Source organism: Mus caroli, chromosome 16 (genome assembly GCF_900094665.2).
Source record: "Mus caroli chromosome 16, CAROLI_EIJ_v1.1, whole genome shotgun sequence".
Classification (NCBI taxonomy): Eukaryota; Metazoa; Chordata; class Mammalia; order Rodentia; family Muridae; genus Mus; species Mus caroli.
The window spans coordinates 37,785,091-37,810,563 of record NC_034585.1 but is presented as its reverse complement, the minus strand read 5'-3'; the positions used below and the strand labels follow the sequence as shown (position 1 = coordinate 37,810,563).

The following is a 25,473-nucleotide window of genomic DNA, read 5'->3' as shown; positions in this document are numbered from 1 at the left end:
AAAAAAACAAAAAACAAAAAAAAGGATCATGCATGTCTTCTTCCTTCAAATAAGGTTTTGCAAGTTTTTTATATGCATGATCTTATTTAATGCTCATGTCATCTGAAATATCATTATTCTAATCAAAGACTCTAGCAGTTTTGTCCTTAGAAAGAGCTCTTGGGACCCATCCCATCTTGACCACCATTCCTCTATCACCCCATCTTCCCTCTTGCCTAAGCTATGATCACACATACTAGACTATAGACACTTGGACATTAGAATATTATTTTCTGACCATCTTTATGATTTATTCTCTAATTTATTTGAAGAAATAACTATCACTATTTCGTGAGACTTTATTGTATACTCAGAATAAATTAAGATTATCCCATGTTTGACTATATCTATGGCATTTCCTTACTTGTGTTTTTTTTTTTCTTAAACCCGTATCACCTTAAAATGTTGTACTATTTGATTTTCTCTTTTAATGCATTGTTTAGTTCCATTTGCTAAAATAGTGGTTCTTAAGCTTCCTAATACTCCAACAATTTAATGCAATTTCCCATCTGAGATGACCTCAATCCTTAGAATGTTTCATTGGTACTTCATAACTGTTATTTTGATACTGTTATAAATCATATTGTAATATCTGATATGTAGGCTAGATGATATGCAACCCCTGTGGGAGGCAAGACCATAGGTTGAAAACCACCGTTCTAAAGTGTAAGCTCCTTCTGGATTCACCACCAGTCATTTCACTTGTTTGAACACTGTTTTTTTCTTTTACAGCTAGAAGAGTATACGGGCAAATTAAATATAAATTTCTGGTCCAGAACATCTTAATTGTCCTACTCCATTACCTCCATATTTAATAGATATATCATTAACCACAAATCTGACCCTAATTCAATATATTATGGGTTGTACTGTCTGCTTTTACTTGTGAACTTGACACAAGCTAGAGTCATCATAGAGAAAGGAGCTTCAGTTGAGGAAATGCTTCCATGAGATCCAGCTGTAGGGCATTTTTTAAAAATTTGTGATTAAAGGGTTGAGCCTGGCCTATCATGGCTGTTGCCATGCCTGGGCTGGCAGTGCTGGGTCCTATAAGAAGGCAAACTGAACAAGCCAGAGGAAACAAGCCAGTAAGCAGTACCCCTCCGTGGCCTCAGCATCAGCTCCTGTCTCCGGGTTCTAGCCCTGCTTAAATTCCTGTCCTGAATTCTTCCATTGATGAACTATGATCTGGAAGTGTAAGCTGAATGAACCCCTTCCTCCCCAACCTCCTTTGTAGTCATGGTGTGGTATTTTTGTCAGAGCAATAGAAACCCTAACTAAGACATGTGTACATATGCATATTTGTATATCAGAAAATAAGGCTTCCCACCTGGGATTTTGTGTATACCAGAATGCAGAAAAGTAAGTAATAAAATGTTTATAATTGATATTGATGAACCAAGCTCCTGCAGATACACCTCCTGACTGTGATATGTGTTTCATTCTCTCTATAGAAAAATGAATAGGGTAAAAACCATAAAGACATTCCCCCATTAGTCATCATGTATAAACCTTCACATCTGACTTCATCTAACTTCTATCTCCTTTCGTGTTCCATTTGCTTTTTTTGTTATGAATCTGGTATTTATAGCTGAGGCAGGGCTGAGTGAGGCTCGGTGATTATGGCTGATTTTATCACAGCTGTATTACTTAGCTGCAAGGTGAAGCGTTGTGGTAAAATGGATCATGAATTCCTGAAATTGACTATCCGTCACCTTTATAATCCTGATGGAGAGGCAGGTCAGATCAGGCCTGACAACTTCTCATGCAAACCAGAGAATCAAGCCATGTTCCTGACTGGATTTATCTGGAAAAGGAACTACTGAACAATAGCAGAGAGGCTGGGTGAAGCCACAGGTGAGAAGGCAAGATCATTGGGCAGATTTTACCCCAGTCCACAGATGGATTGAAATTCTCTTAGTTATAAAAATGGAGATGATTTTGTTATTTAAGGTAATAAACTGAGGATCACTTCAGCCATTATCGACTAATTCCTGCATTGGCAATTCTTACCCTAAGCTCAGTAGTAGTACAAACATTTTCTGTTGAATATGTCTTTGATATTTCTAACTCAACATCCCTTGACACGTAAGTGGGGTTCAATAAATACTTATAACATAAATGCATGAGAGAATAAATCAATGGAATGATTTTAAACAGTGACTTGGCCTTTGTTTTGTATTATAGAAATAAGAGGCTTGCTGCTTCATAAGAAATTCCATTTAATTATTTGATAGCATTTTAATGTTCAGTAGATTTTTTTCTTATTATGAACCAATATTGTCTCTATAGCCTCCATTAAAAATTCTTATGGTTGAGTCAATAGTTTTGCTTTGATTATCACTCTCCTGCTGTAGACAAGCATATTGAATTTTTAACTCTGGAATTATAAGGCAGGGGGGTTTATACATGATGACTAATGGGGGAATTCTATCTTTGTAAATTCTATCTTTGTAAATTCTATCTTTCTTTACTTGATACTCATTACCAAGTTTAGGAGAATTTACCAAGATAATGCAAAGTCTTGGGCTCTTGCCTAGAGTTGGTTTTGCCATGAACTCCAAATCTTCAGATTATAAATATACCTCTCACATTTCAACAAAGGTACTTCTCTTGACAATAGATAGAGACCATTACAGAAAATCACAACTGATGAAGATGCAGGCAATGCCTACCCTGGACTGAACCATCTTCAACATGGCTCCTACACCTAATGTTCAAGAAAAATTAGGAAAGATGGGTAAGAGTGGTAGTAAGACCCAGCAGAAAAGGACGTCTGCTTTGAGACTAATTTCCTAACCATTCAAGGGAAACTATGCCTAATAAGTTGCAGCATCATGGCACTCTAAACAAGATTTGAGTTATGCTTTGCTTTTGAAAATAGAGTGACTTCTGTATTTAATATGAGAAAGTTCTATGTTCTTCAGTATCATGGTACTCTATTCTTCCTCTTCAGCAGACATGTTTGTAATGTAAAAAAGTTCTCCTTGGACATTATCTGGTCACTTAGCTCAGCACCTGGTTGCATCAGTGCATCTTAACATAGGCTGTATAGTGAACAGTCTCTCAAGAATCGCAATAATTACTTCCACAGTCTCTCTTTTTCCTGTCTTTTGTTTGAGAACCTTTATTTACACTCATAATCCCATGTCTGTACTTCTCTGCTCCTTCAAGTTCTAGAAATTCACTCCATGGTTCAGTTTCATCAAAATAATGACAACCTAAAAGTTAGCTTTCTTTTTATAAGTAAAACTATTCTGTTATGGAATGTGAACCCAGTTATAAACTTGGGAACATAATTTGTTCAGATAATGATACAACAAAATGTTTCATTAATCAAAAGCTTACTTTCATTTTTTTTAAATTTCCTGGCAGGAGGGAATGACTTAGTTATGTGTGTGTGTGTGTGTGTGTGTGTGTGTGTGTGTGTGTGTTTTCATTTGTTTCATGCTAGTAAAATCTCAGCTAATAGCACAAAATATAAAAGGTAAATATGTCTTATAAGAAATAATTGGTTTCTCATTATATGTTCCTTTGTTAAACACCATATGAGGGACTTTCCACATAGGAAGGAAGAAGGGTACAAACACAATTAGCTGAGTCAAAAAGAGATAATAATTATCATCACTATGCAGTCAGATGGTTATTGAGACAGGCATGCCTGCAAGCTAGCAGGGAAATGGAGCATTGCAGTCAGGGATGGTCACAGGAAGAGTGATATATGAGGACACGCACAGGGACTGATTGCCAGAAAAGTCATTATACTAATTCAATTAAAGATCATAAGGGCAACTGTCTCTTCTGACTTTCATAGCCAACTGTCCTAAGGTCAAAGCAATGGCTGCAAAACATGCTGTTGGAAAAAATAATTGCCTTGGACATATTTTTTGTAACCTATTTTAATGAATTACTATAGTACATAAGACATTGAAATGTTAATATTAACATGAAAATACATAGAAAGAACAAATTTGATGAAATAGGGAGGGTATGATCAAAATAATTTCCTCAATCTGCCAGTGTAGAGCAAATACCAACATCTCAAATTTATATTTTGCATTGTCTATTTAAGTAAAATTGTAATTCCTGAAGTATATTGTTCTTGCTTATAGATAATTCTATAATAAATGGTTTGTAGTTTTGGAGAATTGTGCAGACACTTAAACTTCATAAAGCAGTTTAACATTGAAATATACATAACTAGAATCTCATTATTGGTGGCATATTCCTGGAATTTCATTACTATATGGCGCTTATTCTAAAGCTTAAATTCATTTTTAGAAAAACGATATACACAAAATTACAACTGTACATGGGTATAGGCCTCTTGCAATTGCATGATGATGAATTCAAACAAGAATTCTATTTACTTTGCTCATCCAAAGTGATATCTAGTCATCTAAGCAATTCTGTACCAACCTAGAAGGTAATGTGCGTACATTGGGCTACACAGAATGAAGGGATTTACAGTCATTTTCACTTTTGTTCATAGTTCTCAGTTCATATTTTTACTAAACCTTGCTTTCCTCTTGCTTTTGGGTTAGTGTATACATACTTTCGTGTACTCTATTTGCCTATTTAAATTGAGCATGCCACTTGTAGAAAAGACTCAGAGAGTTCTGACACCGAAGCCCCTTGTCAACTTCATATTCACTAACTTCTAGTATTGCTTTCCCTTAAACTAATATAGAGTGCTGACATTTCCTGGTAATAAACATTTGACAAACCAAAAAGAAAATATGCAGTGCTAGTGTCACTAGTGTTTAGATTTAATAAATCATAAATGTTGAATAATAGGTTTCTCCCAAGAACAAGAATTTTTTGTTTACTATCCTTCCTATATAGTTTGTTCTGATTTTACAAACCACTCCAACATGCTTATACATGTTCCCCACTAACACTTATTATCAGGACAAATGAGCACAGCTAAGAGGTATTCTTCACCTACTCAATAACAAAGTATTTTGCACTAATTGAAAGCTCTAGTGGCAATGTCCCATGTGGATGTTTTGATTGACCATAGTCATTAAAGTTCTACTAAACTGGCAAGGTCATTCCATCGAAGATAAACCATTCATAATATTAGGTGTAAGCACATTTAACAGAAAATTAATATATAGTAATTGCTCCTCAAATATCATTTCAATAACCAAGTAAGGAGTTGCATAATTTCTGAAGCAAAATGGTGTTACGTATTTTATTTTTTAACTAGGTGAAACTATGGCCCATATGAAGAAAATCAATGGTTCACATTTCTACAACAGAATACATTTTATGTTTTGCTAACCATACCATGCCTCACTTTATTTAGTGGTTTACAGAGTTTCAAATCAGATAGCACATTCTTCTATCCTAATAACAAACATGTAGTACTACTTAATATTTTCATAAGGATTCCATGTACAAATTATAATTTTTAAGTAGGCTTCTTTCTCACAATATCTTGTACCATAAACCTCTCTTCGATTTGATTTACTTTTGTAGGATGGTTGCAGTCATAGTAATCAAAATTTTGAACAAAGACTAAGCTACTTTCAAACTGAAAAGCCTAAAACTGCAGGCTTGTTAATGCTTCAGTAACAGTGTTAAGTAAGAAAAGTTTCTAGACAGCTCTGTCCTTTGCATTGCATCCTTACCTATCTCTATGACTGAGCTGCTTGTTCTTAGTATCCTATTTTTATCTACCTTGTAGACAATAGGTTGTGGGCAGAACCATACTTTTCTAGCGAGAAGAAAGCAGACAGAACATGGAGAAGCACCAAGGAACTAAAGTCTCAAGGGCAATACGTTCACAGTCATTTCCATTGACTTTCCAATACCAAGCATAATAGCAACCATGCTCTCAGTACCTATTTATTATCTGTAGATGAAGGACATTGAAGATCTTGGGCAGCTAGCTGTCTTCAATAACATTCTAACGTAGTTGAAACATTGAGTTAAGCTGATTCACCTCTCTTGGAAGACAGGGTGGTTTGGAATCATTATTATATTGACTAGACATAAGGAAGGATAGTAAGATACAGACTAAATGAACTGATCATTTTTCTACTATTGTCTAACAACTCATATTGACCCTGGAAATGGAAGGGTTAGCAGTACAAAAGGATAAATTTTAATGAAAATAAATCAGAATCCTGGCTGGATTATCTCATAGTCAATGCTGATCATTTGGCTTCTCAAGCTATTTGTAAAGGCTAGGAGGGATTTGCTTTATGAATCTCAAACTGTAACATCACAAAACTTTATAACAGAGCAACCATCTGAATGCTATTAAAATAATTAATAATTCACTTGGTCCCCATTTAAGTGACAATGGCTGCCTAACTTCACATAAAGAGATCAGGCTTCAGAGGTGAAACAAGGCATTAACAGGTGTCACGGTATCACAAAGGTGATTTCCCATTAGCTACATGGTAAATGTTCTGGAAAGAGCAGCAGGAATGTTGTAACTCACAATGCCACCTATGCACCAAGTCGTTATGCTAAATGAAGTTATTATTTTGGTTAAATAAATTCCAAGCCATTATTCTAAATGTATTAATTAAGGTTGATGGTGTAATGAAACAGGTTGACTGTTAGCTTCATCCATGTAGCATAAGTGGAATCTGGAACAATGAAACCCTAATGGAGGCCTCACAATGAAACAGAATACTGAAGGGAATTGCATCTGAGATACAAATGCATTTTCTGTTTGGCCACAGCAATGTCCAGGTGCAAAATTAGTACACCTTATCCAAAATAATTCAGCACCGTGACGAATAGGGCACAGACTTTGAGATAAGTCTGTTTCTGTATTATTTTTATTGTTATTATTAGCGTTGCTACATATTTCTGTATGACCTTGAGCAATATTGCACAGCCTCTCTAAACCTTAGCATCAACATTTGCAAAACTGAGAACATTAGTTGTTGCTTCTTTATATGATTGCTGCCAGAATTAAATTAGAATTCCTTTGCAAAGCACTTTGCAAGGTGTCTGGAACAGTAAAGGACTCAATAAATGCTAACACTTATCATTATTACTACCCTCAAAATGTGTGTATCGCCTGCTCATTCATATTGTTAATTGGACCTTATGTTTGAAACAACAGAAGCACTATATTTCAATATAAAATTCACAAGGGCAATTAATATATTCATTCCTAAAGGAAACACTTAGATTTTAACCACTGGGTACAGGAAAGAATGCTGAAATTATCTTGAGAAAGGATTTTAAAAATAGAGAATATAACTAGAAAACACATGGGCTAGAATATGTGCTTGAGAAAACAAAATGCTGACTCTAAAAACTAATAGAGCATAATTCCAAGAATATAGCCAGTAAGTCCTCACTTCTAAAAGGGATCCAGGGAAATAACTTTCAGACTGCAACTAGATCATAAGCCTGGTGAATAACTTTCTGTACATATCAAGAGGTATAATTGATAGGACAGAGAGAGCATTTGGATCATGCATGTTTAACATGTTTGAAGAAATGGTCATTGTGAAATGACTTCAAGAAATGACCTCACCAAAAACTTAAATGAATAAATAAAAGTCATTGGGACTGTTAATATATATATATATATATATATATATATATATATATATATATATTTCGCCCCTGGGTTTGCTATAAAAGGATCTCAGGGGTTATTACCATCTTATCAAATATTCCATTAAGACTAACAGCCCTAAAAGAGAACTGTCATTTGCCAAAATTTCCTCTGAGCTCTAGGAATCCTTTCTGTCAGTGTCATGCCTCGACCAGGATTCAATACAAAGAAGAATGAAGTCAGAACCTGGTTAATATATAATTAGCAATAAAAGGAGTTGGGCATTTGAATAATACATCACATGGTGAGATAAGAAGAATACCAAGAAAATGGACAGAATACAAGCTAAGATAAATTGGATTCAAGGAGCAAGAGGGGAAATGGATGGTAAGTAGGCATTAGATGGAGAATTATTCAGCAACAAAGACTGTATCTGCAGCTATCTTTGCTAACAGTGTTCCTCTTAGAGAAGTTTTGACATCTTTGTTGGAAACCCGGAGCAAAAACACACATCCTTATTCTCGAAATTAAAATATTTAGGGACAAGGAGTCACCAGAAACTGACTGAAAAGGCTATTTCTTTGTGAGTATGAGCTTGGCTGGGACTCATCTGCACCCTGTGTTATGTATGGTCCTTAAGATACTATGCTGTGAATGCTCGTAATCCCCAGAGGCTGCCACACATAGCGCTTCCATATTCTGTCACCTTGTGATCATTGATCACTGACTCTCCTCGTACACTGGAAGTTCATTTGTTAGCAAGAAGCAGAGTGTGGCTTCAATTCTTTGCCGGAAGGTTCTCAGAAAGAGCACCTTTATCACCGCCCTATCTGGGGCTGGTGAGTTTTAACTGCACTGTCAGTCTAAGACAACATAGAGCCACCTGGGGAGCTAATCTCAGTTTAACAAGTACATTTACTAAGCATGCCTATGGGAGGAGTGTCTTGAACTTTAATTGATATAGGAAGACTGAGCCATTTGTGGCAGTGCCATTCCCTATGCTGGTATTCTGAACTATATAGGACAGGAGAAAGGTAGATAAGCCACACAGGGCACACAAGGTGCAATCATTTATCTCTGCTTTCGAATACGGTTGTGATTTGAAGAGCTGTTTGAGTTCGGCTTTGGCATCTCCTCAATGATGGATTGAGTTGTAAGCTGAATTGGCACTTTTTATCCTCAAGTTGTTTTGATCAGAGTAATTTATCATAGCCACAGAAATGAAACTAGAACATGTAGGATCTTCCTTTCAGTGTTCTGTAGAATCTGTCTTGACTCATGTATCCTCCATTTTAGTTTAACTATATGTCAGGCTGATCATATATATATGTATATATATGATATATATTATATATATATATATATATCATATATATATCATATATCATATATATATCATATATATATTATACAATTTCTTTTCATAATCCACCGTCATTTCTACTTTCAAGATTATCTCTGAGGCACAGTTGTGGAAAGACAAGGCTATGAGGGAAAACCTTCAATGGTGGCTTGTAGCAACCCACCTTCTACAGAGAATAAATATTGCAAGCAAATTTATACAGATTTATTCGTTTATACAAGCAAAACGAGTTAAAATGGAGCCTCACTCTATATTTTAAACATCCTTCATGGGTTACTGTGTTTGTACACTTTGTCCCACATGATGTCACACGTTGGAAAGGTTGTAGAACTTTCAGCTGATATATTCTCTTTGGTGGAAATACGTGACTGAAAGTGGGTCTTGAGGGTTTACATAATTATTTAGATAATTCTTTTTTGAGTGTGTTTTACCTGCATATATGTTTGTGTAATACATGAGTACCTGGTGCCTGCAAAGGATGCAGAGGACATTGTATCCACTGCACCTGGAATTCAAAGCAGTTCTGAACTGCCACATCTATGTTAGGAATTGAATCTGGGTCCTGTGCAAGAACAAAGTTTGCACTTAACAAATGAGCAATCTCTCCAGGCCCCTCCTTGAGGCTTTCAGAGCTTCCTGACTTCCTGCTCACTCTCTAACTCCAACATGTGGATGTGATGTTTTCAGCCAACCCCCTTCTCCAACCACCATAGTGCCTTCCCTGACTGCTGCCACACCCATGGTGAACTATACCCGCAGAGACCCTGAACTAAATACAGCAACACATACCCCCTTCCATCATGGTATTTTATCTAAGCAACTCACATGATCAGGAAAACACTACTCTATATATGGATATTTGGATAGATTAGGACTAGCCTGAACATTTTGTGTTGTTCCCTTCATCCTAGTTAGGGTTACCAATGCTATGATGAAATACAATCAGCAAAAGCAAGTTGGGGAGGAAAGGGTTTATTTGACTTATACTTTCATGCCATGGGGAATTATTAAATGAATTAAGAACTGGAACTCAAATAGGACAAGAACCTAAAAGCAGAAACTGATGCAGAGGCCATGGAGGGGCACAGTCACAATTAAATCAAAGGAAAACCAAACTCCAACAGTATAAATCACTCAGTGTCCAATATCATCTTTTTACTCACGATCTTCTGGGATCCCTTAAAGGACCTGGGTCAGTTCTATGACTCTGCCTTCTGCAAGACACAGAGCTTGGCTTCCAGGCTGAGGTTACCTGATTTTCTTTGTGGTCTTCCAAGGGTACTACTATCTCCAATATGCTGGGGTGCTCTGCTGCAACTTGTCTGCACTTTCACTAATAGCCTCTCCTGGGCTTTCTTCTGGAACTCCAACCCTGACCCACAGTGCCAAGCCTCAGTTGCTCTGAATGCTGCCTTCAAGGATTCAAAACCAGTATTACCTAGGTGGCCCTTTCACTGCAAAGTTCAGCTTCGAGCACAATATACAACTTTTGCTACTTTTGAAACACATCTTCTGAGATGTCTTTCTTCAGAATCAGCTCACATACTTTAGTCTGTTTTGCAAAGAAGTTTTCTCTCATACCACTTCTGGAAACTGGGGTATCTAACTTTCTAGTTTTATAAAAGATTTCACATTTACTTAGTTATTACTATTAATAATTTTATTTTTACTAAGTAATTTCAAAGATTTTCTTCAAAATTATAAAATAGGTACTTTTACAAATTCATAAAGTTAAATGATGACTAGAGTTTCCAAATATTATCAGAATAATGGTGTCGTTATTGTATTGCAATGAACAAATGATGCTATGAATTTCTCTTCTACTGTAAAAGAATATTCAGAGCATATGTTATATGGCTCCCTGAATTTTTACTCAGTTCTGGCAGCACAGGACTATCCTAAAAGAAAGATCTCAACATACTTGGGACTGATTAGAGTAAAATCAAAAGTCATCTTGAAAGTGGTTAACATTGTTGTACACAAGAAAAATTCAAAACAGGTAGAATACTATAATAATGGGACGAATGGATTATGACATGCACACATCCCTCCAGATTTTTTTAATTGATTATTTTATTTACTTACAATTCAAATGTTATCCACATTTCCCCTCTGGAAATCCCCATCCCATCCTCCCTCTCACTGCTTCTATGAGGGTGCTCCCACACACACTCCTGCCTTACCATCCTAGCATTCTCCTACACTGAGGCATCAAGCCTTACAGGACCAAGAATCTCCACTCCCATTGATGTCAGATAACTGCTACATATGCAGCTGGAGCCATGGGTCCCTCAATATGTAAGCAAGAAGTAACTGGAGTCCAGAAGAAACATCTAGAAAAGATAAAATCTCATGTGATTCCTCAAATTTCTCCAGTTAATTGTAGTCTGTATTATACTTTAGGGAAATTTGCATGAATCACAAAGAGTCCAAATGACTAAGTTCTACACACACACACACACACACACACACAATGTAGAGCCAATGAAGATTTTAGTGATTTTTATACCAAGCTTTGCCTTCAAACTATTAACTCCTTTAAGTGAAACTGTAAGATTTCTATATAAATGAAGCACACTAAATGAAAAAGAAAACCTTTTATAATACAAAAACAGTGACTATGAAGCAGGCATGTTTTGAGAAGAAGGAAAGTTATCTTTCTACACAGTCTAGGCAATATTTGACTCTGATACCTTCAGTGTGAAGATTCTGCGAAACTCTGGAGCTCTACAGCAGCAAAGCAATCTTTCAGACAGGGGACCCACCAACAACTTCAAATGTATCTTTTACCAATAAAAGAAGACTTTGCCAGAGAGGAAAATTGTAGGAATTATAAAGTTACTAAATATCTTAACTGGCAATACAATGGGCTTGAATTTCTATTTCAATAATCTCTTGCTTTTGGAGTGTTTAGGAACTACCATCTTCACAGAGGATAATTTTTTAGGGGGATGGAGGTAAAATAGTAACATTTCTCAAGTGATTCATTTAAAAATGCTTATTTTGTTTATGCTAGAGAATTCAATAACAGAAATGATTCAAGCTAGATAATATCTGTTTTATCCAGAATTCCTATTGCCCTCCATAGAGTAAACAACATGTCCCTGAGCAACAGTCTTGGAAGTCAAAATTCAGAATGTATTGATTCATTTTACAATAGTAAGGTACTTTCTGTCATCTTTTTTTTATTTATGATATTCTATTACTCGAGTCTACAGCAATTTATAAACTGGTCTAAAAGGAGCTTATAAAGACTGGCCTTGGCCAAGGAGAGGACAGAGGAAGGGAGAGATTGTTCATCGTATTTCTTAAAATATTGTTTGCACTTTTTTTTCCATTCAAATTCCCTCATTTCGTGAAAATTGATTGGTGCAGATGGAGAATATTTTAAATATTAATATTATGATTTTTATTAAAATGTGCTTCACATGTGAATGAAACTTTAAAGATATGTTTGGAAATAAACGTGTATGTATTTGCAGGGGAGGAGACAGACAGTCAGGGTGTGGTACTGTTTTATTTTGTGTGTGTGTGCATATGTATGCATTTATGTATGTATGTATCTGTGTGAATATTTTATTTCATGTTTCTTTTGACCATCAATGAATTAAAAGATTTCACTTCTCTGCTACTGTGCATTTTTCTTCCTAATGTTTAGCTTGTATCTTCTCTATCATCAATAATGGATATTTGCTGTGTGGATATTTTAAGTTCTGTGTGGCTCCCTCACAGGGAAAATTTCTATTTGGTGGAAAAGTCTCGTGGATGCATTGTGTTTTATGAGAACAATAGTCCATTCACTTGCAAAGCATGTCTCTAAGCAAGGAACTAAAGGATAGACATCTGCAAGCCTGGATGGACATCATGACTTTAAACTGTATAAAAGATGATGCTCCTGAACAGTAGGAATGTTTATCTTAAGGAGTGTCGCATGTGAGGCATTGCTTCTGCAGGTAGGCATAACTGGAATGCAAATCTCTCTGCTCCCCACAGCAAGGACTAAATGACTTCAGGATAGATCATGTATTCTCTCCTCATAAAATGGATCATAGGGGACTAAATATGTTCAAAGGATATTGTATATGTATATTTAAGTGTCATGATGAAACAAATTATTTTATACAATTAATGTATGTTAATTTACCTTTTCTACTTTTTTTTCTTGCTAAACTTAAATGAGAGAACAGTAGAAGTCTGCCAGTGTAGCGAGTGAAACTAGATTGATGACAGATTTCTTTAAAAAAAAAAAAAACATTTTTTATTAGATATTTTCTTCATTTACATTTCAAATGCTATCCCGAAAGTTCCCTATACCCTCCCCCCACCCTGCTCCCCAACCCACCCACTCCCACTTCCTGGCCCTGGGTTCCCCTGTACTAGGGCATAGAATCTTTGCAAGACCAAGGGCCTCTCTTCCCAATGATGGCCAACTAGGCCATCTTCTGCTACATATGCAGCTAGAGACACGAGCTCTGGGGGTACTGGTTAGTTTGTATTGTTGTTCCACCTATAGGGTTGCAGACCCCTTCAGCTCCTTGAGTACTTTCTCTAGCTCCTCCACTGGATTTCTTTCCTTTATCTTCTCCTACCTTGCTCTTTGGAGTTTTGTTGTTGACAGCATTTTCTGTAAACTTTCCTCTTCCTATGCAAAGTAGGGCTAATTTTTACTTGTATTTTAAAAGGCAGTTAATAGCTAACAGTCATTTCAAATTTTAGTGTATTAATTTTTATACAAATATATAAAACATTCTTCAATCTTTTATTTCTAAACTAAGGAGTGGAAATTAATACACATGAATTCTTCATTCATGCCCTGACAAATATTTAGTAATTTCCTTGATCAAACTTATTGGAATTCTCAGTCTTTTTTATTTCATCTTTCCTTTTTGGCTATACCATAAATGTCTTGAGGGAAGACATGAAACCCATGAGATATTTAGAGTATAATTTCTGTTGTTAATAGAAGTAAATCCAAAGGAAGTTCATTTTCACTGAAAGTACTTCTATAATTTTTTAACTGGTTTTATCAGTGTGTAATTGAAATTATGTCTTCTAGGTGCCTTTTGGCTTTCTGCTTCAATCCCCATTATTGGCATTTACTGTCATATTGACAGTCTGAACTCTGCTCTTTCCTTCATGAACTCTAATCCTTACTGCTTCATCTAATCATCACTAAATAATATTTGCCTTTTATTTTCCTACTGATTATTTCAGTTATTTCTGGGTTTTATATCTACTGACAACAAACTCTTATGTTCACCCTTTTCTGAAACCTTCCCTTAACAAGAATGTAATATGGAGTCCATCTGGTTCAGTTACAAGAATCTACTTGTGGAGAAGCAGCAGTGGAGGCCACAGGAAGCAGATAATGCTGGCAGAAATGAAGCTGGTTATACAAAAGCTGGTTAAGTGGTTCTCATAATGGTGATGTGGGATACCATGAATAATATATATGGGAGGCAAGAAATCCTCCAGATCCAAGTTGGGAAATAGATACCAGCAACCTATAACATAGACATTATCTCAATGGGACAAGGAAATTAAGAGTTTTACAACAAAAAGTAAAGTGCATAAAAGAGCTAGCCAATCTTTACTACAATATTCTGAGTATTGGATTTCCTTCTTTGTAGATGAAGAAAGCAGAGAGTAGAAACCCCAAGAAACAGATCTACTATAACACATATAGGGCTAAGTTGTAGTGTTGGAACTTGACAATCTAAAGCAAACTCCTTTAACATGAGCTTGGTGTCTCAGTGGGCTTTAATTGCAACACATTAGTTAAAACAATTCTCTATAGTTGTCAAGAGAGTAGACACTGTGCTATTATGATTACCAACTTCATATAATCCCTCTCTGTTCTTTCATCCCTGATTTCTGAGAAAGGGTTTTACATAGTCCAACAAATTTGACTTCTAACACTATGTAGGGCCTTGGACTTCTTATGCCCCTACCCCCATCTCAAGTGCAAGATTATATTCATATACCATCATACCTAAGGAGACTAGCTTCTTATACAATCTGGATTATCTTACTCCTCTAAAGACTTTTTATCTGAAAATAACTCCTTCAGCAGCTCTTTAACCTTTTCCTTCACATGCACAAAGTCAAGAGAACCTGAGGTTCGATTCATTGTTATTTCACCCAAAACCATTAATTTGACTATTCCTAACACAGCCCCCTCCTCCTGAAATTAATTACCTTTATATGTTCATGAAAAAAAAAAAAAAGGAGAAGCCATTTCTGCTTTTGAAACCAGATGTCTCCAGATCCAACAACTCATTTATACTCTTTACTACTTTAAGCTAAAGCCTGATCACAGTAACAATTCTGATCCAGGTCCACTCCTGTAACAGATGGGAGACTGTGTCTAAGGAATATGTATCCATCCCTCCAGAATGCTCACACATCTTACTCAACCCCCTAGACTTTCTTCCTCCCCTTTCACGGCTATGAGAATGATGTTGAGTTGGAAATTCTTTTCCTGCAAATTTCACTCCATCTACTTTAGTCTTCATATTCCCCCCCCCCATATGTCTATTGTAATCCCAACACATGTATTTACTTCTCAAAGGACAAAACTGTATATCTCTTACAACAGCCTTGTGCATGTTTTAACATGCTATTCATTGCTATGGATGACAGTGCATTTGCTTTGTTCGTTTCTGAAGTATTGTTTTCTCTGAATACAATGGGTATTTTCTTTCTTCATTTGTTTGTTTTTGTTTGTGTTTGTTTTGTTTTATATGTCTGTTTGTTTCCTGAAGATCTTGATATGATGAAACACTCTTAAATGCAAGTAGAATTTTATTTCCCTGTCCTTTGCTTGTTTGTTTCGGTTTTCTTTAGTTTCTTTCCCACCAATTCTGTGGCTGAACTTTCTGCAACTTTATTTCCTACCTAGGAAGCCTATGGTAGTTTGAATGAGAATGGCTCTCAAAGGATCCTCTATGGGAATGCTTGGTTTCCAGTTGGAACTTGAAAGAATTTGGAGATATGGCCCTGTTGGAGGAAGTATGCCACTGGGGGTGGTCTTTGACTTTTTTTTTTAATTTTTAATATTTTTATTACATATTTTCCTGTTCCATTTCCAATGCTATCCCAAAAGTCCCCCATAGCGCCCCCCACTTCCCTACCCACCCATTCCCATTCTTTTGGCCCTGGCATTCCCCTATATTGGGGCATATAAAGTTTGCAAGTCCAATGGGCCTCTCTTTCCAATGATGGCCGACTAGGCCATCTTTCGATACATATGCAGCTAGAGACAAGAGCTCCGGGGTTCTGGTTAGTACATCATGTTGTTCCGACAATAGGGTTGCAGATCCCTTTAGCGGTCTTTGACTTTTTAAAAATCCATGCCATTTCCAGTTAGCTCTCTGCCTTTGCTTGAGGGTTGGATATTATAAGCTCTCAGCTACTGCTCCACTGTCTTATCTGCCTGCCTGTTGTCATGTTCTCCACAGTGATGGTCATGGACTCTAATTCTCTGGAACTATGAATCTCTTAACTAAGTGCTTTCTTCTTCAAGTTGCCTTAATTACCCTGTTTAGTGATGCTAATTAATCACCCTGTTTAGTCATGCCAATAGAAAACGAACTAAAATAAGCTCTATGTGGAAATGATGCCCAACCAAGTATTTATCAAGGGAGGCAGTGTAAGTGGAACTCCGAGAGCAACCAGCTTCAGCCTTATAGTTCTGATGCCTCTGCAACACTCATAACTTCTAAGTCCCAATCTCTAGATTTCACTATTTTCTAAATTACTGGGCCTATGTATTCCAGGATAGCTGGCATCTCCTTAAATTCCCTACTCTCCATGAACAGTTAACTGAATTTTCTTTCTTCAGTTTTGAATTTATTTCTCCTCTTGAATTTGTTAATTTTACAGGTTCTTTTTTCCACTCAAATCTCCACTTGAATTGTTACTGAATCTGAGACTGTTCTTCTTCCTCCCACCATCCAATACATCTTTTTCCTTTCATCTAACAATTAGGTGACACATGTCTTCTCGTAGCTATGGTGGTGTCAGGCTCCTCTCCATTTCTATTGCTGGTTCCCAAGTTCTTTCATCCAGGTATTATTGTAGCTTTTATTTGTCTTCTTTCATGCTATTTTCTCCCATGTACAAACATTTATTTTCAAATAACTACAAATATAATACTATTTAATTCATGATATTTTCTTGCTTATAACAAAATTTTTCCTTAACTTATAAACTTTAGTGTTTTCAATACACTAGAGTGTTTCCATCTATTTTGGAATGCATAAAAAGTACTTTTAATCATTAATAATAATAGTAACAATGTTTGAATATAACTTAATTAAACATTAACATGGATTTATGACTATTCTTTTTCAAGAATCAGCGATCACCTACATGTTGAGTCCTTATGTATAATTCGAGTTTTATGCAACTTTGGCTGAGATCCTTTCCTATATATTAAAATGTCTACTTTCATGTTATTGAGAAAGAAAGAAACTTAGAATTGGGTTTTTCAAGATCAAGACTTTCCGTCTAGGTAATCTAGGTCTGACTGTGTGTAGCTTCACAGGTAAGATGAAATCAGGCATTTACAGTGTATTGTGGCCTCAAACACTCCCAGCAAGCTGCTAAAGGAGCAAGGTAACCAACAGCCCTATAGATCTATGGTATCCATGGTATCCATGAACCACAAAGAATGACCAGCATAGCATTGCTACACTACTCGAATACATAACTTAGACAAAACCAATAACTATATAACTTATGTAACTGGACTTATATTCTGAACAATGTAACAGGAAGACTATATCTGCTACTGGACACCTAGCTAACTTCTCAGTGTTAGTGAAGTCTTCATCATTGAAGGAGAATCTATAGCTACTCATTTACTAAACCAGCATAATTCCAAACTACATTTTAAAAGCAATGGTATTTAAACACATAGATAGGTATAGTCTTCACTCTTCATCAGGGAGACATCTTTTTACTACAATAGAGAGAGACCAACACAGAAAACTACAACCAATAAAAGTGTAGAGTTGTAGATACTACTCTTAATGGATACATCTACAAGGCACCCCTGCACCTTAGGCTCAGGAAGCATTCAAGAGGTGGCAGAAGTATTTTAAAAGCCAGAGGATCAGAGAGTTTGCTGTGATTGTATCTCCTGATATCAGAGAACACAACATAAAGTCTCACTAATGGGATTGCCCAAATGACAGTTGAATAAGGATGTCACCAATTAACAGGTCAAAATGAAGGGGAAAAAAAACCCAACAGACTTCAACCCTGCACACAGAACTATAGACAACCAAAGACGGCTGAGATGAGAGACATGGCCTTTTCCAGGGAATAGCACACAAATCTGTTATCCAATCCCAAACAAATATGCCTGAAAATATATATACAATAACATTACAGACCCAGCAGGTTAGTGTGTGTGTGTGTGTGTGTGTGTGTGTGTGTGTGTGTGTGTGTGTGTGTGTGAATTAGTGGAAAGGAAGGCCATGAATTTAAAAGAGAACAGAGGGTCTTATGGGAGAGTTTGGAGGGAGGAAAGAGAGGAGAGGAATGTTGTAATTAAATCACAATCTCAAAAATAAAGTAAGAGCTGTTTTAACTAAAGGATCAAGGTCAACATCCCTAATGTGAATTTCATAGCTTTTTACAATTTGACCTGTGTCTTTTTAATGGAAATGTAATTACATCCTGCATTTTATTCTCTATTTCTCCTTACCTGTTCGCTATGGTAACAAGAAAACAGCATTAACCATGACAATCTAAATCACTGATACTCATATACTGTGTATCATTTATGTCTGCTATTTCACCCGTGTTTATTTGTGCTTTATTTTGTACTCCTGTTGCTTTCTGTACCTAAAGTATCCTCGTCCTTTATTATACACAGTGGAGCTATGAAGTTCAGGCAGGAATGTCATCACCTTCTTAAAACATGACTCCCCTCTTCTTCCCTTGAGCAAGAAGGAAACTCTTGGCATACTAAAATTTAGTATATTTTTCTACGCTACAGACTGGTAGGTAATGCTTTCTACATCATCTTCTAGTTCTAAAAATACTAATGTCATCATATACCAGAATATAATCCCCTTGAAAGTAAATCTATCTATAGCTTCCATAATGTCATGGCATCAAATAGAAGACCTTTAAAAATTCATTCATTTGATAAATTTATTCAGTAATTTTATAGTACCTTCAGCAAGCTGAGCAGTTTCTCTACACATCTCCTTTCTGAATCATTTATTTACATTCTGAGTCAGAGGTACCCTGTCATTTTCAGCCTGGAAGTAATATGGTTATAGCTTTTCTATTTGAGGTTAAGAAGTTTTACTACTAATCTTACTTTTATAATTATTAGTTAATTTAATATTTTCCTCCAATCTGTGCACATCTGGGAGTGGTAAGTCTATTGTGGAACTCATGATATTTATAGATTTTCAAAATCCACATGAACCTGGATAGCTACAGTTTCTCACTCTTCAAGACACTGAAACCAGGCATACCTGCATTATAAATGTGAACTATTTGGTGACATTACTCACTCTTATTTTTAACAACTTGAATGTAAAAATTTTTATCATAAAAGGAATTAGGCTTTCTAAGGCTACCTTTGGAAAATATGAAGGAAAGCCATGGTTGTACAACTCCTCTCTTCTGTGGAAGTCAGAGCTGATGTGAAAGGGCCACTTCTAGTAAGGGTTTGTGTGTCCCAATGGCTTCTGTCACTCCTTGGTGACTACACTGGTGGAAAAGTGAAGTTTCTCATCATAGAAAGAAAATGCTTGTTAAGAAAGTAAAACAAACACTTTGGACTGCTTTCCAAAAGGGAGATTGTAACTAAAGCCTCCTAAGTGTTTCAGTTTTATCATGATGCAATTTGTTTGACAGAGGACATTTGGTATTTAGGACACCATGGGAACCATACTCTGAAAACTGCTGATCTCCAACGGTTGCAAAAGAATTCGTCACAAGCATTATGGTCTTCATGCATTGGTGAGCTCTCCTAAATCAGTTCTGACTGCAGACTCCATGGGCAAATATCATATACAAGACTGAAGAGCATTTCAGTCTCACAGTGAAGTTTGTTTCCCAACAGAAGAAGAAATCAGCAGAAATTTCAAGGACAAACAGCAGTCTTTGTGCCAGATAGCTCTAGCTCATGAAAGAAAGAAATCTGTCATTGACTAGTGTATACATGTCCTCTCTCTCTCTATCTCTCTCTGTCTCTCTCCCGCCCTTGCTCTCTTTCACACACACACACACACACACACACACACACACACACAATGTTTTCCTCTTTGTCAACCAAATCAATATTCCAGATGCAAATGAGGTAAACTCAGGGGAAGAGAGATTCATATTGAGGTGTGAAAACATTGGAGGAAGAATAAGACAGATCTGTTTAAGTGTACAAACACACCCAATAAATCATGGCGAGCTTGGTGGGGGTAGCTGCTCTTCCTTCTGGCAGCTTTGTAATTACTGGCTCAACACAGCAACAACTTTCTTTGGAAACAGTAACTCTATATGCAAGACAATTATAGCACTGGGCATCGCTGCTGGCCAAAACCTAGGCTATGTATGTCACAAACCATTAGTTAGAAGATGTGTCTGAGCAGCCTGAAGTTTATTAAACCCAAGTGCCACACTTTTCCCTATCACTTTTCTCAAGGTCTCCCAAGGGCAGCCATCGCCTATTTCTAATAGTCCATCAATCCACTCAGTAAATAATTCTGAGTCCAGACTTTCTGAATTATTAACCTGGTCTATGAGATCTGAAATCTCTCAATTCTTCTCCCTGCAAACAAGTTCTAATCTTTGCCTGTAGTTCACAATAATAGATCCTAAGAACATCCTACAGTCAGTACAAAACATTCTGTCACTTTGTCCCCTGTGGATCTGCATTTGTGTTTGAACATGTTAGAACATATTGAAATGAAAAGGACAGACACAGTCCTGCTTTGTGTGTGACTGAGATCTCACTTTACGAAAAAATACCTATCTTGTTTATGGCTCCCCATTTGTATTTAACTATGTAATGACTTGCATTATCCTCTAATTGGCTCCCATGTAAAAGCATCATTTTCTCAATTAGTTTTTAAGGAAAGGGGCCAAACCTTGAATGGTCTCATTTTGCCAGCAGCAGTATATTGGAGTCGGCTTGTACAAACTGTTGAAAGCCCATTTTGAATTTTATAGGGAATTCTGAGTTATTATAAAAGTAAAAACATAAAGGCTTATAATTAACTAAATGATAATAAAAGCAAAAATAGTAAACATCCAAGGCTTATTATCACTCATTTTACCATATTTTCACATTACCTTCGATCACAAAATTATTTACAGATATTTTTCTTTGTAAAAGCTATCTGATGGTCCACTGCTCTGGTCTTTTTTCAGCTTTGTATTCAAAACCCTCCATATTCAATGACTTCCTGTTAATAGACTAAAATGTGGCGTGGTTTGACGATTTATATCACAAAAGTATTCAGATATTAGATAGTCAGTGTTCACCCTCACTACTAAAAAGGTGGATAAACGTTTACCAGGTTACCACTGATTATTATTTAAGATCTCAGTGACCAACACCACAGGTATGTTCAAGAACATGGAAGAGGAAAATGCAGAACTGTACAAGTAAGTCACTGATTCATTATTCTATTATATAGAGATTTGTTTGTATTTGCTGCACTCTCTACAGGGTAATCTGTAGATATACACGATCAAGGCTGAGGATAGTGTTCTGAGAATCCTTGTGCTGCTCTCCATGAGGATACCTTTGGCATAGGCATAGCAGGATAACCAACAGGAGATTCAAGGTCCCTTTATTATGTAAAGGCTGATAAAGCAGCTGTAGAAAAGGGGTGGGATTTTTGTTTGACTTTAGAAATAAAACACTGGGAACTCTGAAAACTTTAGGAGAATCACATTCTTATTGTTAGCAATTGATAGAGCCTGCTAAGTCAAATTCTACCCCTACTCTGGATCAAACACAAAACTAAACTCACGCCACCAAAGAAAGCACTTTATCCTTTATCCCATGTAAGAAATGACTTTTCTTTCTTTCTTTCTTTCTTTCTTTCTTTCTTTCTTTCTTTTTTTTTTTTTTTTTTTTTTTTTTTTTTTTTTTTTTTTTTTTTTTTTTTTTTTTTTTTTTGGTTTTTTGAGACAGGGTTTCTCTGTAGCCCTGGCTGTCCTGGAACGGAACTCACATTGTAGATCAGGCTGGCCTGGTCTCAGAAATCTGCCTGCCTCTGCCTCCCGAGTGCTGGGATTAAAGCACCCAACTCAAGAAATGACATTTTAACTAAGGCTTAGGCATGTTAGCAGTATTAGTGCATATAGTGGAAACATAGACATTAGTGTTAAAGGAATAGGTATACTTGGTAAGGCTAAAGAAACAGCACTGTCAATTGTAAGAATTGTAAATATTTGTGGAACAGGTAAAAATTGTAGATATTTGATAAATTGCCATCTAAAGAAATATATTAGCCCTATCTTTGCCTTAAAGAACAACATTAGATTTGCTTTAAGTTGAAAAAATCTTGGGAAAGCAAAAATTTAATAAATAAAGCTGTTCAAATAGGCAGTTACCTTTTAATGTTATAGAAAGTATCTATATCATAGAGTATGTCCTGATGTAAAACAGTTGGAATACGATTTTGGATCGATTGAAATATTTTTCTGTCATAGAAAATAAGGGACGAGCTGATGTTCTTATCCCTTATTGCCGCTAGTCTCATCTCTGCATCCAAGGTTTCCTACAACACGCTCTATGTGGGCAACTCCCTTTCAAAGTCTATTCCTGAATATGTGGCATGAACAGTGGGTAGAGAAGGAAATTAAGTTGACTGAGCACCCATCTGCCAATTTGAAGAAATGTGGCCTCTGAGATTGCAGTAAGAGACAAAGTTCTCAGTAGATTATTAGGTGATTATGGAAAATGGACCTGGAAGGGGGTTCCCAATAAAAGGGATAGGAGAGAGTCAGACAAGGGGTTCATGTCATTTACTCAGAAGGATTTTCAGAATCAATAGAATATTTACAGTACAAAACATGCTAAAGGGCAGCAATGTGGTGTATTAAATCCAGGAAAATCACAAAAACAGAAACATGTGACTTGTCTCACAACATAAACTTTTAAAATCTTGCATGGAAGTTAGAATGATTACAATAAGGAGAAACTGGCTTTTCTCATTTTATGTTTTGTTCACTTCTTTTGCTTTTAGCATCTTACTGTTTTAGTTGCCAGATGTTCTATTTTACCTTGGAACATAAGCCCTGATTGTTTTAAGCAATAAATAGAAGAACTAATGGACCCTGTAAACCTATATTTTTTTTCTGCCAAAGGGCATTGTTAGTGAAAACTATACATTTTAATAATCTGATGTGCTGGGGTTTTTTCCTTATGCAGGAGATGGACTATACAGCTGTTAAGAAGCCCATCTTTGTGGTTAGACTGTATGCACTGAATACAAACTTAGACTAAACTTTTGGAAGTTACTCTCTTTGTCTCATTTATTTCTAAACAAAACATGAAATCTATACTTCTGCCTAGTGCTTGTTGTGAGGTAAGTTAACTAGCATACTGAATCCTGAACACTTACTATGATGCCAGGTTATAATAGACACTCAATAAATAATAATTGCTACTGCTGTTATCATCAACTATAAACAAGAAATTTGTTGCATTCCACTAATCAGATTGAATGGGATGATTTATTTCAGTGCTACAGAGAAACAATCAAGGAATAACTAAGTCCTCTTCAGTATGCATAGATCGATTTATATGTAAACAACAACAGCAACAGTATTGACATTAATTCATTTTAAATATTGGTAATAGCAGATTGAAACATAGAGTATAGTTATCTCAAACTTATTGAAAATTCCTATGAAAAATTCACGTCAGAAATGATTGCTCCTGTTCGATGCACATCATTTTGATGGGAAGTATAATTGTACTTCCCAGTACCTGCATGTGAGCTATTTGAAGAACAGTAAAGTTTAAAATAATGTCACATTTTATCTTCTCCAGTCCTCTGCAAGTATAATGGCTGACTATCAAGGGTGAGATTTAATGACATGTTATCCTGAATGATTTAGAATGATCACAAAAGTTAAGAGAATAAAAGCACGCACATGCACAGGGGCACATTCACATTACTGGAAAGCTTTGGATTCTCGTCCAGTCTTGAAATCTAGAACTTTGTCATCATTTTTAAGAGGCTACACAATGCTATGCAGTATTAAAGTCATAAACCAACTATGTTACTCGGATATCTAAATTGTTTTGGTATTATTAAAATTATATTCCTTCTTTGGTTCAGAAGCCCCAATGTCCGCAGAGGTTAGTGGCAATAGCACTGGGCAGTTGGGAGATTGGATATCTTAATATTCCAGAGAGTTCAAGTTATCAAAACTGGGAGGACTAGAAGGGAAAGGGAGCAAATATAGAAGGGAAAAATGGGAACTGGAGAAGAAACCAATCTTAAGAGTAGTAAAAAGGCATGGCTCTGATGGATGCTACAGCTGGCCTTCAGCTTTGGGGAAACAGGAGTAACTGATAAGGGGCTAAAAGTCATGGTCATTGTGTGGACAATGACAACATTGTTGTAGGGAGAGTGATAAGTTCCCATGCAAGTAGGCATTACGCTGTCCATGTGAGTTACCCTTAAATGTTCTTCTATGAGTAAGGTGACCCACCTGGGATTGTGATTGGAGACAAATTTACTTCAGCAGGAGGCTGGTTCCAAAATGCCAAGACTAAAGAAAACAAAACAGAAAAAGAAAAAACTCACAATCTCCTACAGTTTTGTCTAACAGACTTAATGGTAAATTCCTTTTATACATGATAGCACATGATATCCTATAGCACCAAGTTGCAAATGGTTCTACAGTCCACAGAAAGATACTCATATTGTCTTATTTATCATGTTTTTAAGAGTATGATATAATTGTCCTTAATTAATTTTCATTCTCAGGCATTTTTAAAATGTTTTTTTTTTGGGGGGGGGGGAGGTGTGGGCTCTGTGTAGCCTTGGCTGTCCTGGAACTCACTCTGTAGACCAGGCTGGCCTTGAACTCAGAAATTCGCATGCCTCTGCCTCCCAAGTGCTGGGATTAAAGGTGTGCACCACCATGCTCAGCTAATTCTCGGGCATTTTTAAAGGTAGTTTTACTTTGTTATTGTTGTTGTTGTTGTTGTTTTCCTTTACTGGCAAGTCTGAAATTTTTTTTTTTCTTTTCTGGTCAGATTACATAAGATATAAGTTGACATAAAATAAGGAGTGCTCTGACTTGTGCTACCCTTGAAAATCAATGCTGTATCCTTGGGTTATCCTAAGGATATAACAGTGTGCAGGACTAAGCTCTGAGGTGAGTTGTGGCTCTGTAGAAAACATATGAGGTTGTAATGTCAGGTGACAACATGCATGTGGGGCTGTGACTCATATGTGTTAGTTCTCCTAGACCAACTGCTCTCTGGGTGGACTTTACCTAGTGCTTCTAATAGAAAAATCTTATTAGAATGTATATCCAA

The 25,473-nt window shown here is 36.3% G+C and overlaps 1 protein-coding gene across 2 annotated transcripts in view; it reads right to left on the bottom strand.

Moving 5' to 3' along the window:
* Lsamp (limbic system associated membrane protein) overlaps window positions 1-25,473 on the bottom strand; it is a 2,106,845-nt gene that overhangs the window by 1,298,483 nt on the left and 782,889 nt on the right. For both annotated transcript variants that reach the window (XM_021184809.2, XM_021184808.2), the window contains exon 2: window positions 24,639-24,698. In XM_021184809.2, coding sequence (XP_021040468.2) covers window positions 24,639-24,698 — 60 coding nt within the window. The remainder of the gene's footprint in view (window positions 1-24,638; window positions 24,699-25,473) is intronic.